At 40.9% G+C, this 18389-nt stretch overlaps 1 protein-coding gene across 3 annotated transcripts in view; it reads left to right on the forward strand.

The window, feature by feature from the left end:
- Positions 1-2487: 2487 nt before the first annotated feature.
- The window catches only part of WDSUB1 (WD repeat, sterile alpha motif and U-box domain containing 1), a 49454-nt gene continuing 33552 nt past the window's right edge, over positions 2488-18389 (forward strand). The window contains exons 1-6 of one of the 3 annotated variants that reach the window (XM_080668110.1): positions 2488-2713; positions 4972-5393; positions 7134-7318; positions 8154-8246; positions 14220-14313; positions 17370-17403. In XM_080668110.1, coding sequence (XP_080524236.1) covers positions 4996-5393; positions 7134-7318; positions 8154-8246; positions 14220-14313; positions 17370-17403 — 804 coding nt within the window. In that variant the 5' untranslated portion in view covers positions 2488-2713; positions 4972-4995. The remainder of the gene's footprint in view (positions 2714-4971; positions 5394-7133; positions 7319-8153; positions 8247-14219; positions 14314-17369; positions 17404-18389) is intronic. The other 2 variants (XM_080668111.1, XR_013960598.1) reach the window with 2 other exon arrangements.

Below are 18389 nucleotides of genomic sequence, written 5' to 3' on the forward strand. Positions count from 1 at the left end.
CCCCCATGCATGAATTTCATGCACTGGGCCTCTACTCCCTCATAAACAAATTTGGACAATATGGCTGCACATAATTTAGAATCAGAACTAGATTAGGGAGTAAATGGTAAAGTTTGACAACAGCATGGCCTCAGAATCTGTTTAATTAATACATTATTCTTGTCCAGTTCAGAGCTTTCTGGAGCAAAATCAACACTGACCTCTATAGATTAAAAGTGGCTTACAAAAGACCAATAGTTGGCCTTAGGGTAGTGGCTTTATGAAGGTTAGTGGCAAGACAGTCCAGAAACTCTGGACTTCCTGCTGTGCCTTCAAGAGATGGCCACACTCCTGGATAGCTTTGGTCAATGGGTTAAGTGAAGAGAAGAAAAAGCTGCCCAATGTTTGGGGTTGTTAATAATACAATAATCCTATCTAATAAAAGAGTAATATGCAAATTGACCATCACTCCAACACACAATATGGCTGCCCCCATGTGGTCAAAGATGGCTGCCCCCATGTGGACACAAGATGACTGTGACAAGATGGCCAGCAGGTGAGGGCAGTTGGGAGGGACCAGGTCTGCAAGGCAGGGCAGTTAGGGGCAATCAGGCTGGCAGGGGAGCAGTTAGGCATCAATCAGGCTGGCAGGGGAGTGGTTAGGGGGTGATCAGGCTGGCAGGCAGAAGCGTTAGGGGCAATCAGGAAGGCAAGCAGGCAAGCAGTTGGGAGCCAGCAGTCCTGGATTGTGAGAGGGATGTCCGACTGCCTGTTTAGGCCCAATTCTACCTGGATCGGGTCTAAACAGGCAGTTGGACATCCCTTGAGGGGACCCAGATTGGAGAGGGTGCAGGCTGGGCTGAGGGACACACACACCCATGCACAAATTTTGTGCACCGGGCCTCTAGTTAATAAATAATAATGCAAGAATAAATTCTGTGTTTTACATACAACCATAAAGCTACTTTTGCCCCACCCTGTATCTGGAACACCAACTCATAGAACTCTCTTCAACTCTCGTTACCTGGTTATGGAAAGATGGCCAGTTTGATGGTGTAAAGTTTATTTAATGGCAAAGGATAAGGAGAATTCAGAGAATGTTCCATAATGCAGAAGGTAACACAGCACGCTCCCAGAGTTCCAGGGTCTCAGATCCTCTGAGTTCTCCACAAAGGCACTGAATGGTACTAGGTGTGGAGAGTGAATGACTACATCAGCTTGAGAGAATCCCTTCACTCTTCTCATGGATTATTTTTTAAACTTTTTTGGGGAGTATAATACACACACACAAATGCACATATCATATGTGTTGAGCTTGATACAGTTTTGGGAACTGGACATGCTAGAGAGTTTTTACATTTTGTACTCCACACTGCTCAACTTTTCTGAAAACTGTGGCCTTGGGTTTAGCCTGCAAAGCAAAACAACACAAACGCATCTCTGAGTATTTAAGCTCATCATCCCTCAGCTGGCTCACTCTTCAACCATATTTAAGACTCATTCTTACACCCACCTTTTCTGATTACTCCAGCGCCTCTCTCTCTGTCCTTTCAGTTCTGGGTCAGTGACTAATTGCTTCACACCCCTTCTGTTCCCGATGCAATTGTAGTTTGAGAGCGTTTATTGCTATTATTTAATTGAGCAGTTAATTTAACATTGTTTTCTATACTCCTCAAGTAGAATTATTACAAGGAACACAAACAGAAACTAATGATAAAATGGGATTAATTACTGACCACAGTTACATAATTAAAGTGCATAAAAAGAATGCATCAAGTCTTCAACATTCCATTTCTAAGTCCCAACTGTCTTGACACTGTCCTGTGAGAGAAGATAACCAGTTAACTCCTGTGATCAAAGATTTTTATGAAGTCTTCTCTAGTATATTTACAATATATTTTAATCTCCCAAATTGCAAACTGTAGACCAGAGAGTAGCTATGATAAGGCTTCCCTTTTTGCAACTGCCTTTCTCTGCAGGACAGACAAAGCTGACCATATTGACCTTGAGGTCTCCTGCTAAACTACTGGCAGGGGTTTCGGTGTGGGCAGGGGGTTCTGTAACATATTTTACTTAAATAATAATATAACCAATTTTACTCATCAAATTAGTGAAGATAAAATTACTCAAGTCTGTCAAAAATGTAGGCAGGCACACAATCATATGTTGCTGAAAGTGTATATGGCAAATTTTATAAAAAGAATCTTTAAACCCTTATGCCCAGTGATGTCATTTCTATTTAACAATTTTCTTAGTAAATGTTCATGAGTGGGGAGGACTGCGGAGAGGAAGGAAATTCATACATTTTGAGCTGGAATAACCGGACATATGATAGTGTCTCCTTTAAAAGCACATTTCAGGCACTCGCTAGACCTTGGGACCTCAGCTTCCGCAACTGGGAAAAAAGTGAAAAACGCGACTAAAGGTTCTTCCTCAGTCTGGCCTCCAGTTTCTCCTCGCGTCGGACATCAGAAACCGCCCCATTGGAGAGAGGGGAAGCACGCATGCGCGGAGACGCGGCCAGTTCCTGGGGGCGGGGCCTGCTCCTGCGCTTTAGGGTTCGAGCGGGCGCCAGCCCCGCCCGCCTCACCTGCGCCCGGCCCGCCCGCGCCTCACCTGCGGGTCACGTGGCCCGCGCCGCTAGCGGAGCACCTGAGCGCGGGTCCCTCGCGGTGCTGGTCTTCCAGGTGAAAGGGGCCGCACCCAGGAGCCAGTTGAACAGCGGCAGCGGCAGGTGCGGGAGAACACTGGGGCCAACCCCACGCTGGGGGTGTCTGAACCCTCCGTCTGGATCTATGCGCGGCGGGCACAGGCCCGGACCTTGACACGGGGGAGGCGCGGCTGTGCGGGCGGGGCCCGGGAGCCGGGCGGGGCCGCTGGGACCCGCGTGGGCACCCGTCCCCGCGCCCGGGAAAGCCGGGCTCCCGCCGGCCGCTGAGTCCGCGCGGGCCCGGCTGGCTCGCGGAGTCTGGCAAAAGCTTGGTCCCTGCGTGCGGGGGAGTGAATCGCAGGCTTTATTGGGGGGATTCTTGGCACTTTCGGGTTTGCTTTGGACTAGATGGGGATGTGTGTGTTGACACGGGCGAGTTGACTCCGTTTGCCTGGGTGGTCGCCCACACCCCTGAGGCTTGAGGGTGCTCCTCCAAATGAACTGTTGGGCTGACCGGGTCTCTGTGCTTGACTGTGAGCCTGGAACTGCAGAGGGAGCTGAGCGCCACGGGGTGTGGAAGCCAGCTTGTTGGGAAAATTACCTGTGTGCGCTGCACAGTTGGGATTGGGAGTTCGCCAGAAAGGACCACCTGATCTTGCTGGTTTTCAGTATAATAATGCAGGCGGCAATCTACCAGGATTTTACCCGTGTGTGTTTTTTTGTTGTTTGTGTTTTAGGCTTTATTGGAGTTTATGTTTGAAAAAAGAGGCTGAACTTTTGGGCTAAAATGAAAATGGGAAAAGGCATGCTCCACCTTTTTGTAGAGGTTTCTGTAACTAAGATTAGAACAAAAGGTTATGAATTTTACAATCCAAGGTTATACCTATCCCTTCAGAGCTGATTATTACCTCATTCTACACCACTTTTTCCACTGTGAGATTTTTAAACTATTGGTAACTTTATTTTAAATTTTTTTGCATGTATGTCCACATAATATTTAAAGGGGGTTTGGAAAAGAATAAATATTCAACACATATTTACTTGAGCACAGTATGTGTCTGAACACTGTTTTACACTCTGTGGATATAGAAATGAGCCAGACGGACAAGATCTCTACTCCTTTAGAGCTTACATTCTAATGGGGAGAGACAACAAGTACATCAGATGGTGGTAATTGCTACCCTGAGGATTGATGTGCTAGGCTAGAGAGTGGCTGCTTTATTTTATTATTATTTTTTTAAATATATTTTATTGATTTTTTTACAGAGAGGAAGAGAGAGGGATAGAGAGTTAGAAACATCAGTGACAGAGAAACATGGATCAGCTGCCTCCTGCACACCCCCTACTGGGGATGTGCCCGCAACCAAGGTACATACATGTACCTGACTGGAATCGAACTGGGGACCTTTCAGTCCGCAGACCTACGCTCTATCCACTGAGCCAAACCGGTTAGGGCGAGAGTGGCTGCTTTAGGTTGGGAAATCCTCTCTGAAGAGGGACACTGAAATTGAGATTTAAATGCAAAATAGGGTCCCAAAAGACAAGGGAAGAGAATTTCAACCGCTTTGCTAGTATGATGACTGAAGATCAGGAGTCTGGCCAGGGCGGCTGGAAAAGAAATGAGGGAGAGGAAGTGTGGCAGGCAAGAGCCAAATCTTATAGGGTTTTGTAGGCCCTGGTGAGGAGTTTGGATTTTATTTTAAATTTGTCAATTTCCTTCTCTTGGTTTCCTGGATTTATTAATTTCGTTCTTCACCTCATTTTATTCTTTATCACACAAGATGACAAAGCATGACATGATAGTTTACTACACTGCCATTTACATTTCGAATGAAACCTTTTGTTAGTCTTTATGAGTGAACCCTACAGTTCTACATCTTAAAGGCAGAGCATGGCCTTGGCTCCATCTTGTGGAAGGAGCAACTGAGACCTAAAATAGTGAAAATCTCTTTGAGTTGAGGTGAGCAGATCTGTAATGAGACTGTGAGGAGAAGTAATGAGTTAGGGAAAGTCTTCAAAGGTAAAAACAATACCTGACATTTTAGATATTTAATGTCAACTCAATTTGAAGTTATTTGAGGAGGTTCTGTTTTAGGAGTTATGGAACTTAATTGGTATGTCAATGGTGACTATGATCATCATCAGAGGTTATAGTCTTATAAATGTTTGTTATTTTTCTGCCAAATTATCCTTACCCCTGGTATAATAGGTTGTCCTTTAAAAATATGAATGCAGAAGCTTTCATTGAACAAATTTTTAAATTGATTCTGGCCCCTGTATATGGATTCACGTAGCATTTATTTGCTTTCGAGGATCAAGTAACCTTTATTTAAAAATTGCAGGATATTTTACTTCAACTGAAGAACATGGTGAAACTAATTCACACATTAGCTGATCATGGCGATGATGTCAACTGTTGTGCCTTCTCCGCTTCCCTCTTGGCTACTTGCTCCTTGGACAAAACAATTCGCCTCTACTCCCTAAGTGACTTTACTGAATTGGCACACTCTCCATTGAAGTTTCACACCTATGCTGTCCACTGCTGCTCTTTCTCCCCTTCAGGACATATTTTGGCATCATGTTCAACAGATGGTACCACTGTCCTATGGAATACCCAGAATGGAGAGACTTTGGCAGTGATGGCCCAGCCCAGTGGGAGCCCTGTGAGGGTTTGCCGGTTTTCCCCAGACTCCACTTGCTTGGTATCAGGGGCAGCTGATGGAAATGTTATTTTGTGGAATGCACAGTCATACAAATTACATAGGTATGAATATTTAAACCGTTTCCGTTTTCAGTCCTTTTAACAGGCCTACCAAAAAAGAAAAAGAATATTTTCATGACTTTAAGATTCAGATACATTTCAGACATCACAAGGAAAAATACTTTGACCTGTCTTCTGAAGATCATAAGAACAGATGTTTACTGTGATTCTTGGTTTTTTTGTAGCTCGTTGGCTCAAGTGTTCTTAATAAAGTAATGGCCCTGGCCGGGTTGTTCAGTGGTTGGAGCGTCACCCTGGGACAAGGGTCACAGGTTCAGTTCTGGTCCAGGGCAGGGACCTCAGTTGCAGGCTCCATCCCTGGCTCTGGTTGGGGTGCATTCTGGAGACAACCAATTAGTGTGTCTCTCTCACATTGATGGTTCTTTTCCTGTGTCTCTCCCCATCCCTTCCACTCTCTCTAAAAATCAATGGGAAAAATATCCTTGGGTGAGGATTAACAAATAATACTACTACTACTACTAATAATAATAATGGTTGCTATGTCCCACTAGTAAGAGACACAACTATTTCCTGACAGGATTCTTGCTGGGTGAGAGACCAAGCCCAGAAGGAAGAGCCTTGTGATTAGAGTGGTATTGCATTATCATTATGTAAAAAAAAACCCAAAATACAAAAAACACCAACACCTGAAAAACTGTTGGATAAAAACACATCAATTAATTTACATGAGTAATGTTCTTTTACAACTTACCAACATTAAAACTATGTACTTTTGTGTACTTATATTGTGGTGAAATGTTTATAACACAAAATTTACCATTTTTAAGTGTACAGTTCAGTGACATTAAATACTTTAGAAACCATAAACATTTAATTGTTACCAATTAAAATAGCCTAATGTACCTTCCCTTCTCCCTACCCCTCAACATCATTCAGAGCACAAATGCCAGCCAGCTGGGAAACAAGTGTTGCTCATTTAGGTCTTTGGGTTGAAGAAGCTGATGTGTTTCAAGTGATGCTAATAAACTGTTTAAAGAGAAAGTACAGAAAGAACGGAATGTCTTTAAGTTATATTCTAGAAATGAAATACAGCTGTCAGCTGAGGAATCTTTGAATTCTGCCTCTATAGTTCCCCAATGTATCAGATTAATGATACTGCTATAGATTTGAGCACTGGATGGGACTCTGCACCAATCATTGTTTTTTTTTACTAGTTTATTTTCCCTAAATGAGAAAATGATATTGTTAGCACACTAGCACAGTGCTTCTTTATCTTCGCAAGATCATTTTAACTCGTTCACAGCATTTTCTTTTCATAAAGAACTTGCATTTGAAGATGAGGTGAAAGGCCTTACTATTGCTTTACACTATGATTTTAATACAAAAGTTGAAAGTATCTTTAACCCCAATAACATGTTATTCAATAAAAATAGTTTCATCTTTTAAAAAAATATGTGACTCTAGTTTATATTTTTGGTTGTCATCACTTTTGTTAAGTTTTGTATATCTTAAATGTGTCCATACATACTGACTTGCTGTGCGGGAAAATAATATGAAGGCATGTGAACTTTGGTTTGGCTTGAACATGTTAAGATAATGTTTAAATCCTCTTATTTTTAGAAAGCAGGTTTCAGTTTATAGCGTAAAAATATTTTATTTCTATAGGCATCTATAACCCTTTCTTTCTAGTTCTGTAATAGCCAAGAAATTGTGCTATAAAGTAAAAGATGCTATGAAATGAAAACCTTTTTTTTTTTTTTTTTTTTTTTGCTTTTATTCCAGATGTGGTAGTGTTGAGGATGGCTCCTTGGTGGCCTGTGCATTTTCTCCTGACGGAAACCTCTTTGTCACTGGCTCCTCATGTGGAGACTTAACAGTGTGGGATGATAAAATGAGATGTTTGCATAGTGAAAAAGCACATGATCTTGGAATGACCTGCTGTGATTTTTCTTCACAGCCAGTTTCTGGTTAGTTACTTTATTCTTTTAAGCACTAGTGAATCATATTTGTAATTTGTATATGACTTTTGGTTCTTGTTTCATCAAACAAGGAGCCCTTTTATTTTAAGGCATCATCCTTTTCCATTATGTTTTCTAATCACATTGAAATTACAAAGAAATATATGTGAAATCAGACTCTTTAGTATATGTATATTTTTGGTACTAGGTCTTTGAAATCTGCTCTGTATATTGTCACATCTCAGTTTGGACTAGCCACATTTCAAGTGTTCTGTAGCCACATGTGGCCAGGCATTACCTTGTTGGCTAGCTCAGGTCCAGACAGTAGCAGGATGGTGTTGGCATTCCCCTATTTCAAACCCATCATGGCTTGTTAAAATAATGTTTAAGATAAACTGTCATATCCCAAAACACAAGCCCTGTAAGTACTTTACATGTTCTGTTTCCCTGCCTCATCTCAAATCACACGTGGCTTCATGCACTTACTTGCCAGACTGGCCTTCTTTCATTTCTTCAGTGTTTCTAAGATTTTTCCAAGGGTTTTACATGTGGACCCTTCACCTGGTTCACTCTTAATCCTCCTTTAGATTTCAGCTGGAAAGAAGTCACTCCAGATGAGCCTCCCCTGCTCTTACCTCCTGGACTCAATTAACTCACCCCTCATTCTTTGGCAGGACCAGACCAAATGATTTCTTGGACTTTATATGGCCCTTGGGCCGAAGGTTCCCCACCCCTGGTTTAAATGAATAGAATTAACATGTCAGTATAAGAAAGTGAAATATTTTTGGTTTAAATGTTTTTATCAATTATTGTGTACTTATTTTTCATAAATTTATATTTTTAGATGGAGAACAAGGTCTTCAGTGTTTTCGATTGGCATCATGTGGTCAGGATTGCCAGACCAAAATTTGGGTTGTTTCTTTTAGCCATATTTTAGGTATGTATTCAACTTATAGTTCTCTAAAATTGTTTGTGATCCAGATAAAATTTCTATTTTAATTGATCTTTTTGCCTAAGGTCCTCTGGATATCTAAGAGTGATTATTGAAATGTTTTAAGAACTTTTAATCAGAGTAAGACATACAAATGTTTTAAAAAGTTTGTGCTGACTGCTGATTGTGACCTCACTGCCAGCACACAGCGTTAACTACACTTTGCACTTTATCTGTTTTCAACACTTTAGGTGGTTTTCACACATCTACACTAATAAAAGAGTAAGATGCAAATTGACTGTACCTTTGCAACGCCCACCAGCAAATTAGGAGTGAGTATGCAAATTATCCCAACCAAGATGGCGGGTTAATTTGCATACGCAGGTGCCGAGGGCCAGGGCGGGATGCTTGCGTTGTCGCCATGGCGACGGTGCAGATGTTCCACATGCCCCAGCCGCTCCGGGCCTCTGGGCAGCGTGGGAAGGTGGAAAGGCAGCGCGGGCCGGAGCTAAGGTGGTGCCAGCAGCCAGGGGAAGGAAGGCCCATTCTTGCACCAATCTTCATGCATTGGGCCTCTAGTAGTCTATAAAAACGGTTTTTACTACCAGATTTTAAATTTATTCACTGTAGTTATTGTTTATTGTTTTTCTTGAGTCTTTTCCTGGTGCATTGTACTATTCCTTCAGGTGACCCTTTAATGAAGAAACTGAAGTTGTTCAATTTTGGAACACAGTGTCCCTTTATGTTATTTCTTTATTAATTTCTTCTCTCCTTCCTTTCTTTGTATAACTCCCATTAATTGTTTTGGACCTTCTGACATGATTTTCTATGACTGTTTTCCCGCCCACATCCCACATTTATCTGTTTATCATTTTACCTTTTTTTCCACTTTATTGAAAAATTCCTTAGCTTTATCTTTTAATCTTCTCTTGAGTTTTTTCAACTAATCGATCACATTTTCAATTTCTAAAAGCTCATCTTCTCTGTTTCTTTTTCATAGTGTCCTCCTTTTATTTTATGAATCCAAGATCTCTCAAAAGCTCTCAGGATATCTGTTTTGTTTTTAAGTTCCCTTGTGTCCTGATCATCCTTGTTTGCTCTTCTGCTCTTTTTTGGTTTACCCTGATCTTTCTCTTTCTTGTACTTATTTAAAGCAAATATCTGGTGGTCTTGTATTCTATTGACATTTAAAAATTAGGCAATAGGATGTTTAGAAGCTCTGTGCACATGGTGGTTTGTTTTGCTGACTTCCCTTTAGTATAAGGAGGTGGGTAGTTGCCCTTATTGGGGAGAGGTTGGGAGCTTAGAGAATTTGGGGGTTCTGACCTCTGGAACTGCCCTGGAGCTCCCCTGGCCGTTATTTTCCTTAGAAATGTTTGCCTGGGGAAGAGCATCTGGCTGTGGAGCAACATGCTATGGCAGGTCAGGGAGGAAGACACTGTTTCATAAACAGATTTTAGTTACCTTTTCTATTTCCAAGTCTATATTTGTGTCATTCAGACTTTCCTTTCCCCCAACTGTTGATAATCCCAAATCTTTTGGAGTTTCCTAGGGCAGGTTAGTTTTCTCTAGGCATTCTGGGCTATTACTCCTCTGAACTACCTCATCAATTAATTTCCTTTCTGCCTTCCCAAAATTGGTTTCAGTTTCTGGTTTGCTGATGCCCCATTCCTGTTCTCTTCATTGATGTGAATTTATCTTTATTAATTCCTTTATTAACATTTTATTATTTATTTATTTTTAAAAATGTATTTTTATTGATTTCAGAGAGGGAGAGATAGATAGCACATCAATGATGAGAGAGAATCATTGATTGGGTGCCTCCTGCCCGCCCACACTGGGGAGCAAGCCCACAATCTGGGCATGTGCCCTGACCCGGAATCGAACCATAACCTCCTTGTTCATAGGTCAATGCTCAACCACTGAGCCATGCCGGCTGGGCCCTTTATTACCATTTTAATGGGAACTCTGAAATATATGGTCAATTGGCCATTTGCTTCAGACGCCTAAAAATATTCTTATTTTATTATCTAATAAGCTTCAGTTATATCACAGACTACATTTTGTTCATAATTATTATGAAAGATAAAGTGCGACAGTAAAGTGGTAAGCACAGATTTTAACCAGTAATACACTATTGCAATAGGGAAAAGAGTCCAGCATGAACTGAACTCAACTTCAGGTTATACAGAGGTGACTGGGCATTTTAAAGGAAGAATAAGGTAATAAGGAGGGGGTAACTAGAATAAGGTAATAAGGAGGTGGGCTCTGTGGAGTAAAGGAAGTGAAAAATTAACAAAAGCAGGAAGATGGGGGGTTGATTCATGTGAAACCCATCTTGGTTTGCTAATTGGAGCTTAAGGAAGTTAAACTCCTAACTTCTCACAGGGCCTGGGAGTCAGGAACCCTATCTTCAGGTGTTGGATGAAATAAATAGTAAAAATTTTTTGACAGCCTTGAGTTTTCTCATGCAAGCACTTTAAGGAGGCTAGAGTCATGCTGGGGATGCAACCTTGAGCTCTTAGAAACTATGTTAGTCTTTATAGGCCCAGATCAAGGACTAGTTGAGAAGACAACTCAGAAGAATCTGGCAGAGTTTGGTCAAAGAGAGACGCTTTGTCATTATACTAGTGTATAAAGAAGGGCCTATTATCAGGAAAGAGATGCATTTCTTTTTGTGGAAATTTACCTTGTAGTTATTTCATTGCATATTAGGTTACACTTAGTAATGTATTCAGTTACTTGCTGAGGAGGAGAAGAGTTCCTTTATTTCTCTCGTCTATCCTACCTCTGCCTTCTGTTCCTATCAAAGTAAAATTCTTTTTTTTTTTTTAAATATATTTTATTGATTTTTTACAGAGAGGAAGGGAGAGGGATAGAGAGTTAGAAACATCGATGAGAGAGAAGCATCGATCAGCTGCCTCCTGCACACCTCCCACTGGGGATGTGCCCGCAACCAAGGTACATGCCCTTGACCGGAATCAAACCCGGGACCCTTCAGTCCGCAGGCCGACGCCCTATCCACTGAGCCAAACCGGTTAGGGCTAAAGTAAAATTCTTATAAGAAGCCATGAACATAGTCATATATATAGATGTTCTATATTTGTAGTTGTTCTAAACACAATATATATTTTTAATATATATATTTTATTGATAAAGGTATTACATATGTGTCCTTATCCCTCCATTGCCCCCCCACCCCCCTACTCATGCCCTCACCCCCCTGTTGTCTGTATCCATTGGTTAGGCTTATATGCATGCATACAAGTCCTTTGCTTGATCTCTCCCCCTTACCCCCACCTTCCCCTACCTTCCCTCTGAGGTTTGACAGTCTGATTGATGCTTCTCTGTCTCTGGATCTGTTTTTGTTCACCAGTTTATGTTGTTCACAGCATGGATGGAACTGGAGAGCGTTATGCTAAGCGAAATAAGCCAGTCAGAGAAAGATAAATATCACATGATCTCATTCATTTATGGAATATAACACAATATATTTCAAATAAAATTGTTTAAAAGTAAAGCTTTTTATACATTGTCTGGAAAATGTGTCTTTACACTGATTCTTTAAAAAATATACATAGCAGCCCTGGCTTATGTGGCTCAGTTGGTTGGGCGTCGTCCATGTTCAATTCCCAGTCAGGGCACAGGCCCGGATTGTGGGCTCAATCCCTGGTAGGGGGCGTGCAGGAGGCACATAACCAATGTTTTGCTCTCACACGGATGTTCTCCCTTCCTCTTTCTAAAAATCAATTAAAAAATCTTAAAAAGATACACATAACAGTTTATTAATGTTAATTTATAAACATTTATGTCATTTGTACCCTATTTTAATTGCTTATCTGTGGGGGAGAGTAGACGGACATATGGATCTTATATTTGAGAATATAACCTTTTCTTATGGTCATATTGCAAGTTTTTTGGTCTTCATTTGATTGGTAGCTTAACCTTTTTGCTTTGTTTGATTGATTACGCCTACTGATTGATTATGATCTATATGTTCTAAACAGTGCTTTTAATGCCCATGTCTCTTCTCCCAGATAAAAATGTATTTTTTTCTATTTTGAATAGAAATCAAATACATATTTAATAATAAATAAAAACAAATATATCTATTTTTCCTTCGTTGTTGAAACTTGCTCTAATGAACTTTTTGTTTAAATACTTGCCATCTTAAGAGCTATTAACACTTCAAAAAAGTTTTTATTAGGTCTAAGAAAATTATAGATTTCACTTAGGTCCTTGTCCCCTCGCATCCCCAGGGCAATTTCTTAATAATAATAATAATAATAATAATTATTATTTTTTAAATATATTTTATTGATATTTTACAGAGAGGAAGGGAGAGGGATAGAGAGCCAGAAACACCGATGAGAGAGAGACATCGATCAGCTGCCTCCTGCACAGCCCCCACCAGGGATGTGCCTGCAACTAAGGTACATGCCCTCGACCGGAATCGAACCCGGGACCCTTCAGTCCGCAGGCTGATGCTCTATCCACTGAGCCAAACCAGTCAGGGCAATAATTATTTTTATAGGCCGTTACTAAAATATATTGAGTTCCTTTAAAATAGTTGTGGTATTTCTTTTCAAGAGCTTATAAGAAAGCCGCAAAGGATTTTAGTGTTACCATACTTGGTAGGCATGTTATAAGATATATTGGAATTATAAGATGTATAAATTACCATTGTTTATTTTTCATTTATGAAATGAGAAAATATTTGTTTAATATCAGATTTTAAAAGCTACTGGTATTTGATTCTTTTTAGGCATTTGGGAAATTGACATATGTATATTATTAACTAATCCTATATAAAAAAAGCCTAATATGCTAAGTGTCCAGTCGTCTGGTTGTCCGTTCAACCAATCAAAGCATAATATGCTAATGATAAGCTAAGGACGCTCAACCGCTCACTATGACATGCACTGACCACCAGGGGGCAGACAATTAACTGGTCGACCAGTTGCTGTGACGTGCACTGACCACCCGGGGGTAGATGCTCCGACCGGTAGGTTAGCTTGCAGCTGGGGTCTGGCTGATCGGGACTAGCAAGACGGGCTATACATGCCCTAGAGCCTTCCCGCGGTCCCTTCCCAGCTGTCCAACCTCCTACGTCCCTCCCTGGCCCCAATCGTGCACTGGGTGGGGTTCCTGGGCTTGGCCTGCACCCTCTCGCAATCCGGGACTCCTCGAGGGCTTTCGGAGAGCCAGTTTTGGCCCGATCCTGCAGGCCAGGCCAAGGGACCCCACTGGTGCATGAATTAGTGCACTGGGCCTCTAGTCTATATAATAAAAGCCTAAGCGATCATTACGGCAGAACGACCAGAATGACCAGTCGCTGTGAAGCGCACTGACCACCAGGGGGCAGATGCTCAATGCAGGAGCGGCCCCCTGGTGGTCACTGTGCTTCCACAGGGAGCGCTGCTCAGCCAGAAGCTGGGCTCACGGCTGGTGAGTGTAGCAGTGGTGGCAGGAGCCCCTCCTGCCTCCACGGCAGCACTAAGGAGCAGCGAGCTGAGCGCTAAGAATCAGGAGCTGGGGAGTAAGGAGCAGCAAGCAGGTGGGTGGTAAGGAGCAAGGGGTCCCAGACTGCGAAAGGGTGCAGGCCAGGCTCGGAAACCCCCGCCCCCAGTGTATAAATTTCGTGTACCAGGCCTCTAGTATATTTAATATTAAATATATTTTAAAGTCAAATACAAAGATTATAATATACTTTAAATTTTTATATATTTTTAAAATTTGATAATTATAGCAATCCCCTGTCTAATGTTTGCTGAGCACACCATTTTCTTTACCTATTTCTGAACTTTTGAAACCACTTAATCACACTAGATTCCAATATCTGAGTTGTATGGGAATTTTTTCCATTTGTGTCCTGTGGGCACTCAAAGATTAATTGAACAAATAATTGTGTAATAGCTTTGACATAAGAATTAATTCTAAGGGTCAGCTTGCTAATTTTTCTCACCTTATTATTTTCAGGTTTTAAATTAAAATATAAAAGTGTGCTGAGTGGGCACAGTGCTCCTGTTCTGACTTGTGCTTTTTCTCACAATGGGCAGCTGCTCGTCTCGGGGTAAGCTATTTAGTTGTAATTTCCTTAAACCATTTTGATATGAAATAGAACAGACATTTACCATATAGATATGGGTTTATATCTGGACTCTGTTCTGTTCCATTGATCTTTGTGTCTGTTTTTATACCAGTACCATGCTGATTACTATAGTCTTGTAACATAGTTTCATATCAGGTAATGTGATACCTTCAACTTTGGTAGGGATTGCATTGGATCTGTAGATTGCTTTGGGTAGTATGGACATTTTAATGACGTTAATTCTTTCTGTCCATGAGCATGGTATTTGTTCAGTCTTATTATTTGCTATTCCTATATGTGAGCTCTTGCTTCTTGTCCTAATTTCTGTTTTCCCAATACAATGCTTGTAAGATTACTAATCATGATCCAGCTTCTCATTTATATATTATTAGGATGAATTAATTTTAACTACCAGTGGTAGTCTCAGAAATTGGAATTTTCTTTTAGTTTCCTTTTTTGAGGATGCTCAGAAGTAATTGAGTTTTACCTAAGAATTTGATATTCCAGAAATAATACCTTGTACCTTAAGGGATTTAAGACTAAATAAAAATGTCTGTAAATTATGTCTAGCATATACATACTCAACTAATGTTAGGTGTGAGTATGATTTCTTAAAGTTTTTTGGCTGAAATTTAGCATTTAATGCTATAAATATGTGTGTTCTTTTGGCATCCAAATGCATTATATGATTCCCATTTTCTTGTATTTTATTTTACATTTGAACATTTAAAGTATAATTCTTACTCTGAATATATGACACAGATGCTGCATTCAAGATGCATTATCAATACTCAGTAACCTACTAAACAAGGAATTTTAACTATTATTGAAAGGAATTTTAAGGCTTCCATAGGTATGATTCCTGTGGTCAGACTATAATCAGCTACCTTTTAATAATAAGTACATTTATTATTAAAGTTGTACAGAGGGTAGTAACACTTGTGTTGTTACGTTTTCTTGCCTTGCAACATATATCATGAAGTAGAAACATCATTTCCAAAGGGGAAAAATAACCATATAGGGCATATTTATCTATTGTTTTTCATTATGTACTCTGTATAGTATTGCCTTTTTTTTGTTTAATGATTTTTTTCCACCACTGGAATAATCCATGGTGATTTTTTTTTTAATATATTTTATTGATTTTTTGCAGAGAGGAAGGAAGAGGGATAGATAGTCAGAAACATCGAAGAGAGAGAAACATCGATCAGCTGCCTCTTGCACACCTCCTACTGGGGATGTGCCCACAACCAAGTTACATGCCCTTGACCGGAATCGAACCTGGGACCTTTCAGTCCGCAGGCTGACGCTCTATCCACTGAGCCAAACCGGTTTTGGCTCCATGGTGATTTTTGATGTGAGAGGTGCACATCAATTGGTTGCCTCCCACACACGCCCAGATCAGGGCTGGGGATCGAACCTGAAACCCAGCTATGTGCCCTAGATCAGGAATCGAACCCAAGACTCTTCGATGTGTAGGCCTATGCTCTAACCACTGAGAACATTGGCCCTGATGGTTGTTTTTAATTTTTATATCGTTAACCGAAACCATGTAGAGTGCATATGAAGTTTAGAATTATAATTTTCAAAAATGGGTCACAATCAAGACCTATATATTGATTAGTAATTAAGGCACAGCCATATCTACACTAATAAGAGAAATATGCAAATTGACCGTGCATTTGCGACACCCACCAGCCAATCAGGAGTGAGTATGCAAATTAACCCAACAAAGATGTTGGGTTAATTTGCATACATAGGTGCCAAGTGGCCGGGGGCGGGGACACAGGCGTTCCGCACCACCGCAGACACTCTGGGCCTCTGGGCAGCATGGGAAGGTGGAAAGGCGGCTGTGGGCCGGAGTGAAGGCGGAAAGGCGGCTCCATGCTGGAGCAAAGGTGGAAAGGTGGCTCTGGCCCGAGTGAAGGCGGTGCTGGCAGCCAGGGGAAGGAAGGCCCTTTCTTGCACAAATTTTCATGCATCGGGCCTCTAGTCAATGATAAAGAACAATGCTATCTGAAACAAAAACCAAGTAGCAAGTAATACCTTTTTCTTATAGTGGTTTTTCCCTTTTAGTTACTAACTTGACATGGGGTTGTGTCTTATTTATACATGACAAATTCTTATTCTCTTTATGGTTTATATAGTACTAGAGGCCCGGTGCATGAAATTCGTGCGTGGGGGGGTGTCCCTCAGCCCAGCCTGCACCCTCTCCAATCTGGGACCCCTTGAGGGATGTCCGACTGCCCGTTTAGGCCCGATCCCAGTGGGATCGGGCCTAAACGGGCAGTCGGACATCCCTCTCACAATCCAGGACTGTTGGCTCCCAACTGCTCGCCTGCTTGCCTTCCTGATTGCCCCTAACCGATTCTGCCTGCCAGTCTGATCACCCCCTAACCACTCCCCTGCCAGCCTGATTGATGCCTAACTGCTCCCCTGCCAGCCTGTTTGTCCCTAACTGCCTTCCCCTACAGGCCTGGTTACCCCTAACTGCCCTCCCCTGCAGGCCTGGTCACCCCCCAACTGCTCTCCCCTGCAGGCCTGGGTCCCTCCCAACTGCCCTTCCCTGCAGACCCAGACACCCCCAACTTCCCTCCTCTGCCGGCTTGGTCACCCCTAACTGCCCTCCCCAGCAGGCTTGATCGCCTCAACTGCCCTCCCCTGCTGGCCATCTTGTGGTGGCCATCTTGTGTCCACATGGGGGCAGGATCTTTGACCACATGGGGGCAGCTATCTTGTGTGTTGGAGTGATGGTCAATCTGCATATTACTCTGTTATTAGATAGGATAAGTTGCATATGCTACTGTTTAATAAAGATTATAATTTCCTGATAAATTTCATATATGGCATGTAGTTGTTTAAATAAAAGTTTATACAGATAAAAAAGTGCATTCTAAATGTATATCAATATTTTAGCCTTTTCTGAAAAAGTTATTTAAATGATTTTAAAATACTAATTAAATAGACACTATACTGTTTTTATAGAATTTTTTCTTTTTTATGGAATTTTTCACTCATACTTTTTTTTTCTTTTAAAGATCAGTGGATAAGTCTGTTATAGTGTATGACATTGTAAGTATTTAAAAATCTTGGTGTGTAATCTGTGTAAAGTATGTTTATTAGGCTACTAAACTTCAAGTTTAGTTAGGCAAGATGAAAAAAATATGTACCTTTTTCTGTTTAATGTGCCCAATAATATAAACTTTTTCAGAGATGCTGAAATAGTTGTGCAAGTAAGGTACTGGTTATGGGACAAGTCCTTGAATATTTCAGTAATGATTTTAAAATAGGGGGGACAGATGTTTAATCTGAACAAAGAAAATACAAATGTAAAGAGCATCAATATCCAAAATATCACTTTATATCAATTATTCTTAAAGTTTTACACCAGGTTTTCATAACAACAAAGGGTGAATTGTTTACCCCAGGTTATACGAGTATATAGTTGAGAGGGGTCAACCACTGTTCCAGTCCTGGCTAGATTTAGAGACCATTATGAGAAAGAGTAGTTTATAATTGTTTGGGGAGAATGGGAGTTTGGGGTAAAACCATATGAAAAAAGACCGGTTGCATGAGTATGAAGAAAAATCAACATTCAAATATAGGGAAGATGTAGTTAATTAAAATATTCTCCAGGAGAAGTCAGTGTTGAAGAAAGACTTACAATGATCGTGTTCAAGCTGTTGCTATGCCAGCAAATGAAATGGAGATGGCAAATAAAGTGTCGTTGGTCAAGCCAGGAATCTAAACTAGCCCTCCATATAGAGGTTCAAACCACTGAGAGTCTGGCAGGAAATGAAAGAATATTCAAAAGAGGCAAAGTAGATCCTTAATATTTCTGATGAAATTGCCATGAGATTTTTAACTTTACAAAAACAATCATAACATTGAATTTTGTCCATAAAATATGTCTATGAATCTGTCTATAGTGGAGGGCCAGCTACTACTGTGTTTCACCGAAAATGAGACAGTGTCTTATATTAATTTTTGCCCCCAAAGACACGCTAGGTCTTATTTTCAGGGGATGTCTTATTTTTCCATGAAGAAGAATACGGTAC

The sequence above is a fragment of the Plecotus auritus genome, assembly GCF_963455305.1.
Source record: "Plecotus auritus genome assembly, chromosome: 5".
NCBI lineage: Eukaryota > Metazoa > Chordata > Mammalia > Chiroptera > Vespertilionidae > Plecotus > Plecotus auritus.